Genomic DNA, 7,142 nt, shown 5'->3' with positions numbered 1-7,142 from the left:
TTTGGACACCAGCATGGTGGGAGACTGCATGGGGGGGGTCAAAGGTGACTTCCTGTAGCTGTCAAACACACGCTGTTAGACGGTAAGTGTAATCTCAGCTGTGGCCATTGGGCGCATGCACGCACACACACACACACACACACACACACACACTCACATACAAAAAGTTTGAGAATGTTTAAAAAAAATCCAAGGCACGGATGGTAGAAAGGGCTGCAGTCTCCCTCCCGTCGAGACAGCAGAGCGTTGTGAAACCAAGCCTCTCTCTCTCTCTCTCTTCCTCTGTATTGCCTAGTCGCTTCTCCAATGATCCTGACGCGTAACCCAAGAACACAAATCAACAGCTAAACAGCTTAAATACAAACCATACTTGCTGAATGGCACCGAAAAAAGTGAGCAACAACAACAACAACAAAAACCAACAGAGAGATTCCGCGTATGAAATCAAACAGAGAAAATCGTTTACTGCACTACCATGAGTGGTTGAGTTGCTGTTTAAAATATAGAGCTTTTTGTTTTGATATCTACAGGTACAAATAATTACCCATTGCCCCCGCCCCCCCTCCCCCCATGGGTTACAAAACTGCCAGCGTATGAAGAAAAGAAACTGAAAAGAAACATACACAGTACCTACAGAAATATCAACAATCGATACGTCCTCACAGAGGATTTTTCCTAAGTCTCTTCATCTCTCTAAAAATATATATATATATATATATATATATATATATATATATATATATATATATATATATATATATATATATATAGTTTCTATCAAGGTACAATAGCAAGGCACGACGTGAGCCAATCACAAGTCCAGCTCTCCTCTTCTTCGTATTCAAGTGTCTGATTCAGGGAGGCCTTGGAGGAGGAAAACTCTCCCGGTAAAGTAAAGTGTTTCGGAGTGTGTTTTGTCAGATCTGTGTGGCTGTACATGTCTGTTGTCTCCGAGTGTGCCGGGGGACCGGGAGGGGGGGAAGGGGGGATGTGGAGGGGGGGGGGGGGGGGGGCTCAGGGTCTGGTGAGCTGGGTGTAAACCGGCGCCTGCTCCCAGTGCTGCGGGCTGCTCTGAGGAATGGAGGGCACCCCCGTGTTGTCGGCGATGGGCGTGTACATGGGCCTCTGGCTGCCGCTGCTCATGTAGCTGAAAGTCGAGTAGAGCCCCGAGCCCTGCCCCGCCCCCGCGTGGCTGTAGTAGGACGCGGCGGCGCCCCCCTGGTGGTCGGAGTAGTCGTACTGCTGCGCCCTGGAGATTGCCGGGTAGGAGGAAGGCTGTGGGGGGCTGTAGTGCTGCAGGCTGAAGGGGGTGTAGGCGGCGTGCTGCGGCGAGCCCTGCTGCTGCTCGGTGTAGTGGCTCGGGCTCAGCTGCTCCGTCTTGATCTGGGTCCGGTGCTGGGCCTGAGTTGCCTCTGAGCCTGCGCCCCCCAGCGGGGTCAGGGTGTGCTGCTGCTGCTGCTGCTGCGGCGGCGGCTGGTTCTGGCTTTTAGCCAACCACCCTGCGGCTGCTCCTGCCTGCGGGCTGACTGGTGCGCCGCCACTGATGCTGTAGCTGCCGGTGTAGGTGACCGGCGCGGGGTTGCCGGCGACGCCGGGGTGCCCGTTAGGCGGCAGGTACTGGTCGAACTCGTTGACGTCAAAGGTCTCGATGTGGGAGATGACGTCGCTGCTCAGCTCGCCGATATCCACGTCGCGGAAGTCAATGTTGAGCTGGCGCCCGCCGGGGCCGTCGGGCAGAGAGCGGAGGCCGCCTTCACGCTTCAGGTCCATTTTGCCTGAGCTGATGTCTGTCTTTGGGGTGGTGGGGGGAGTAGGGGGCCCCTGGGAGCCTGCAAGTGAAGACAATTGACACAGATTAGATATTTTTTCCATTTTCTTTAACTCCTTCACACTTCTTTTTAAACAAACCAGTGGTGCTGGGGAATGAATTATTCGACTTTTTAAGATTTTTTTTTTTTTTTTTTTAATGAGTCTCATTCGAACATGCACTGAGGTGAATGTTGAACTACTGAGGGGGCTGAAAAGCACTTTTCTCTCTGCTCACCTGAGTGCTCACCCGGAGAGTGCACCTCTCCCATGCTGGAAGCTGGGGAGTCCGCCTGCTGCAGAGCTTTGAAGATGGCATTGGGGGAAATGTGCGTCTGCTCGCTGCCGTCCTCTGACTCGCTCTGCCCGTTCTTCACCGACTTCCTCCGCCGGGGCTGGTATTTGTAGTCCGGGTGATCCTTCTTGTGCTGCACCCGGAGCCGCTCAGCCTCCTCCACGAATGGCCGCTTCTCCCCTTCGTTGAGAAGTCTGCGCGTAAAAAGGATAATCAAATGAACCAAAGTTATTATTACCGGTGCGCTATTTTCAGTGTTTTTTTTGTTTGTTGAACAAAACTATGCAAATGATTAAAACCAGCTGATTCTGTTTGCAGATAAGATAAAGTGTGAATGTGCAAAACAGAAAGAGGTCAAATAAAAAATCCAAACTAAAATCCTCTTTACGTCCTAAATCGCTGCGTAAAAGCTGAAAAGCAGAGCGGTCAAACTTACCTCCAGAGTTTCCCCAGAGTCTTGCTGAGCTCCGCGTTGTGCAGGTGTGGGTACTGATCCGCCAGCTTCCTCCGCGCCGCCTGAGCCCACACCATGAACGCATTCATCGGTCTCTTCACGTGAGGCTTGTTCTTAGAAGATCCGTTAACGCGCACGGGCATAGGCACGAGGGTCCAGTCGTAGCCCTTGAGCACCTGGGACACAGCGTCGCGGATGCATGCTGGGAACTTATCATCCTCGTCCTTCTTGAACTCTCCGTCCACGCCGAGCAACCCGTTCTCCGACGGCCGGGTGTTCTCGGTGTCCGAACCCGACACGGACGGGCACGGGGAGCCCGCGGAGTCTTCGGACATGCTCGGGCTCGGGGCGTCGGACAGACACTTGTCTTGTTCCTCCGTCATCTTCAGGTAAGGGTCGAGGAGATTCATACGAAAAACTGTTTGGTGCCAAATTACGAGTGAAACGGGAGAGTTGTTTCCGCTTTCTCGCGAGAGGAAAAGTCTCTAAATGGACTTTACCTTGCCAGGATGAGTTTTGAACAAAGTCTTTCAAAATGAGAGAAGTGCACAGAAAAAACGGATTCTCTTCTCTTTTTTTTTTTTTTTTTTTTTTTGCTCCGGTGAGTAAAAAAACCGATATGGCGCGAGCGAGTGTCTTTACGCGCGAGTTTCTGAAAAGACTCCTAGGATGAGATGAGTGTTCTGCAAGCGGCTCGCGCACTCGAAAGGAGCGAAAACAAGCCAGCTGGGTTCGAGTTTGCTTTCAACTCTGCAGGATGAAACGGTAAAGTGCTCCTCTCCGGTCTCCAAGTACAATCCCCAGAACGCGCGAGTGCTTTGAACTGCAAACGTCTCGCATGCGGGCTTTATAAGAGCGTTACCATGGCGCACAGGAAAGCCCGAACCTGATTGGGCGACAGCATGTGACGCCAGAGTGAAGGAACTTGATCCCATTTTTTCCCCTCTCATAACACACACACACACACACACACACACACACACACACACACACACACACACACACACACACACACACACACACACACACACACACACACACACACAGAGAAACTTTCTCTCAAACATACACAGACTGCCCACGAGCCAACCAGTATATGTGCAGTTTAATTCTGGTTGCTGGATTTTCCTATAGATGTATTTACAAGGCTGTACGGGGATAAAACATTTAATCAGACATATGGAATCTATTCATTTCTGTGCTAAAAGTGATTTTTATTGTGAAGAAAGTGACTAAAAGAGAATAACGCGATTGCAAAAGAACGTGGCAAGTACTGAGATCAGTCCACAAGAAAGATTATCGGTTACACTTTTGAATGTATGGCATTTAGCACCCTTAACTGCTCTACACACTTTCTATCATTAACTTTTAAAAACATTTTCTTGTGTTTCTTAGTGTCTTTCTGCACACTGGGTCCATACCTACAGTTACAGCATGTGGTCAATAGGGGGAGACAGCAGTCTATAGGAACCCAGAAGGTAGCCTTCCCTAGCTGAGAGGAGGAGGAGGAGGAGGAGGAGGAGGAGGGAGGGAGGGAGGGTGCTGCAGTGCAACAGTTGCTGTCAAACATCAGCTCCTGATTTTGTATCGCTCATCTCATTTCCAACAACAGAGCAATGATTCGGTGAATGGAGAATTATGTTCAGTTTGCTGACTGGACAAATTCCACACTGGCCTTAGCTTATTGTTTTAATTTTTTTAACCAAATGTTCCTCATAAAGTTGAGAACATTTTAAGAGTTGTGTTACGCAGTGTTATGACTTTATTTCCATTTCAAAACTATACAGATTTCAATTCAGTTCATTTTAGGAAGGGGACAGTGCAAATTAATAAAAACTAAAAAAGCATGATCATACATGGGTAAAAAAAATGCCAGAATCAGAGCCAAAAAGGCTATTTTTCATTTGTAGTCCCCTGCCCACGATGTTAAAAAATATATATCTTTAAAATACAAAGAAACAACAAAAACAAGACAAAAAAACAAAACAAAGCACAAAGCAGAACAGGATTCCAAATAAAACGACCAAGCATAGAGTAAAAAGATTAGACAAGACGCGGCTGTTGAGAGCATTAAAAATCATAAAATAATAAGTAAAATACATATATGTTGGCATATCAAACTAACAGAATACATACATAGTTATGGTACTGACATGTACACTACCGGTCTAAAGTTTGGGGTCACTTAGAAATTTCCATTCCAATCCATTCCAGACAGAATACCAGCTGAGATCAGTTGCATTGTTTTTTTTAACCAGGACAGCAGTTTTCAGATGACATTATGTGCTTACATAATTGCGAAAGGGTTCTCCAATGTTTTCTCAGTTAGCCTTTTAAAATGATATCAGATTAGTAAACAGAATGAGCCTTTGGAACATTGGATGAATGGTTGCTGATAATGGGCAATGTAGATATTGCATTAAAGATCAGCCACCCACTCAGATCAGCTGGTATTCTGTCTGTAATGGAGTGGAATGGAAATTTCTAAGTGACCCCAAACTTTTGACCGGTAGTGTGTATGCATTGACCATCCATTGTTTTAGCTGCTTAGTAAAAGACTTGTAGTCAAGTCCATTTCTTTATAAAGCACGTTTAAAACCAACCCAATCAAACAAAGGGCTGTACATAGTTATATTATAAAAAACAAAGGAATACAATAAAAACATGATACAAACAACACACTTTAGTACAAATGCCCCTAAACTGAGTCAAACGGCAAAGAATAAAAATGTGTTTTAAGATGAGACTTAAAAATCTCGGCAGTGGGGGAGGACCTGATATGAATGGGAGGTTTATTCCAAAGTCTCGGGGGCACCATCACCCTTTGTTTTCATCCAAGGCTGTGGAAAAGCTAAAAGGAACTGATTTAGTTCCCGATTAGTGTTAAGTTCTAGCGGAGCTACATTGTTGGTGTTTCTGTTTTGTAGCTAGTTTGCGCTGGAATGCTAGCCTAGAAATATAGATGCAACATCTTGATGTGGCTCTGGCTTGTCAGGCTACTGGAATGCTTCTTAAGAACAACATTTACTGACCGATCCAGTTAGATCGACTGGGTCTAAGGGTCCTGGAGGAGTGACGTAGGGTAAGGAGATCAGCGCTATATAAAGGGGCCAATCCATGTAATGCCTTAAAAACAAGTAACTTTACCTTAACCCTCCTGTTGTCTTCGGGTCAAATGTGAGCCATTTTCAATATGTTTCTATATCAGAAATTTGGGTTTTAATTTAACCAAATTGTTCAAAACACTCTTCACATGTAAAATAAATGATCCGTTCACTACTTTTATTGAATTTTATAGTATTTGAAGAAGAAAAAATGATTAGAGAACGTTGAAAAAAGGTTCAAAAATGTGGGAAAAAAACTTTATTCAAAGGACAGCTGAAGACATGAAAGGGGTGAGAGAAAGGGGGAATGACATGCAGCAAAGGGCGGGTTGGAGTCGAACCCACGGCCGCTGCTTCGAGGAGTAAACCCCTGTATATGGGCGCGCGCTCTACCAGGTGAGCTACCCAGGCGCCCTAATTTTAAATTGTGACCCATAAAAACAAAATGCTGCGTGGTCGACGGAAAGATAACACAAGGGTTAAAATGGATTCTATATTTGACTGGTAACCAGTGAAGAGGAGCCAATATCGGGGAGATATGGTGCCTCCTTCTGGTAGCAGTCAACCATCTGTAGCAGCCGCATTCTGGACAAGCTGCAGACCTTATAAAGATGATTGGCAAATCCCAGAATAACAGGAATTGCAGGAGTCAATACGAGACGAAATAAGAGCATGAATAACCGTCTCCAAGTCCTTACGAGAGAGGAAGAAGTTTAGTTTTAGCAATTGTCCTCAGATGACATGTATGTGTGTATGTCAAGTGTATGTGTTTTATTTGTCTGACATCGTATGGTACCGTTTTGGGCTTTAGCAGAAAGGGGGGAGGGACAGAGAAGTTGTCGATGTTCAAAATTTTTGGCTAAGTCCTGGATCTTCCCAATCCTACCTACGGCACTTTTAAGTAAAAGTCCTGCTTTCAAAATCTAAAAGAAAAGTACAGAAGTATTATGGGCAAAATATCCCAAATAAAAGTACTCGCAATGCATCAGATTAGGCCCTTTCAGAGTTGTAATACAACATATTACAATATTGCTTTAATATTACTAATGCATAAATGTGTAATAAGTATTATAATGCTGCTGCTGGTCATTGTAGATCAGTTTGTAACTGCTGTACATACTGTTTGTAGTTTCATATGCAACAATACATCATATGTTGTGTTTTAAAGGCTTAGGCGCAGCACCTAAGACATTTTGATCAGCACCTAAGACAAATGAATGTATCTCAAAGACTTTTCTCAGATCTAATGATTGTCCCCAGTGGACTTCTTTAGCAGGTTTTGTCTTTAAAGCTTTAGTGCGTAACTTTTTGATATTAATGAACGTCCGTTACATTCAAGCCATTGCCAAATGAGTTGATACAAAGCTAATTAAGACTCGGCTCCACACAGCTCTCTCTGGATTTCTCAGTATAACTGTGTTCAGAAGATTGTGTCGTCCGGTGACTTTCCCGCGCGGAAGCTCTAGTGAAGATAATGACCTCT

The 7,142-nt window shown here is 45.4% G+C and overlaps 1 protein-coding gene across 1 annotated transcript; it reads right to left on the bottom strand.

Annotated features, from left to right (window-relative positions):
• Window positions 1–757: 757 nt before the first annotated feature.
• On the bottom strand, window positions 758–3,378 carry LOC144536437 (transcription factor Sox-9-like). The gene is made up of 3 exons (XM_078279579.1): window positions 2,538–3,378; window positions 2,045–2,295; window positions 758–1,829 (listed from the first exon to the last, which is right to left on the bottom strand). The coding sequence occupies exons 1-3, from the start codon at window positions 2,963–2,965 to the stop codon at window positions 1,015–1,017; spliced, it is 1,494 nt and encodes a 497-aa protein (XP_078135705.1). The 5' UTR covers window positions 2,966–3,378; the 3' UTR covers window positions 758–1,014.
• Between the last annotated feature and the right edge of the window lie 3,764 nt (window positions 3,379–7,142).

The sequence above is a fragment of the Sander vitreus genome, chromosome 21 (genome assembly GCF_031162955.1).
Source record: "Sander vitreus isolate 19-12246 chromosome 21, sanVit1, whole genome shotgun sequence".
Taxonomy (NCBI): Eukaryota; Metazoa; Chordata; class Actinopteri; order Perciformes; family Percidae; genus Sander; species Sander vitreus.
This window is presented reverse-complemented; position numbering and strand designations above follow the sequence as displayed.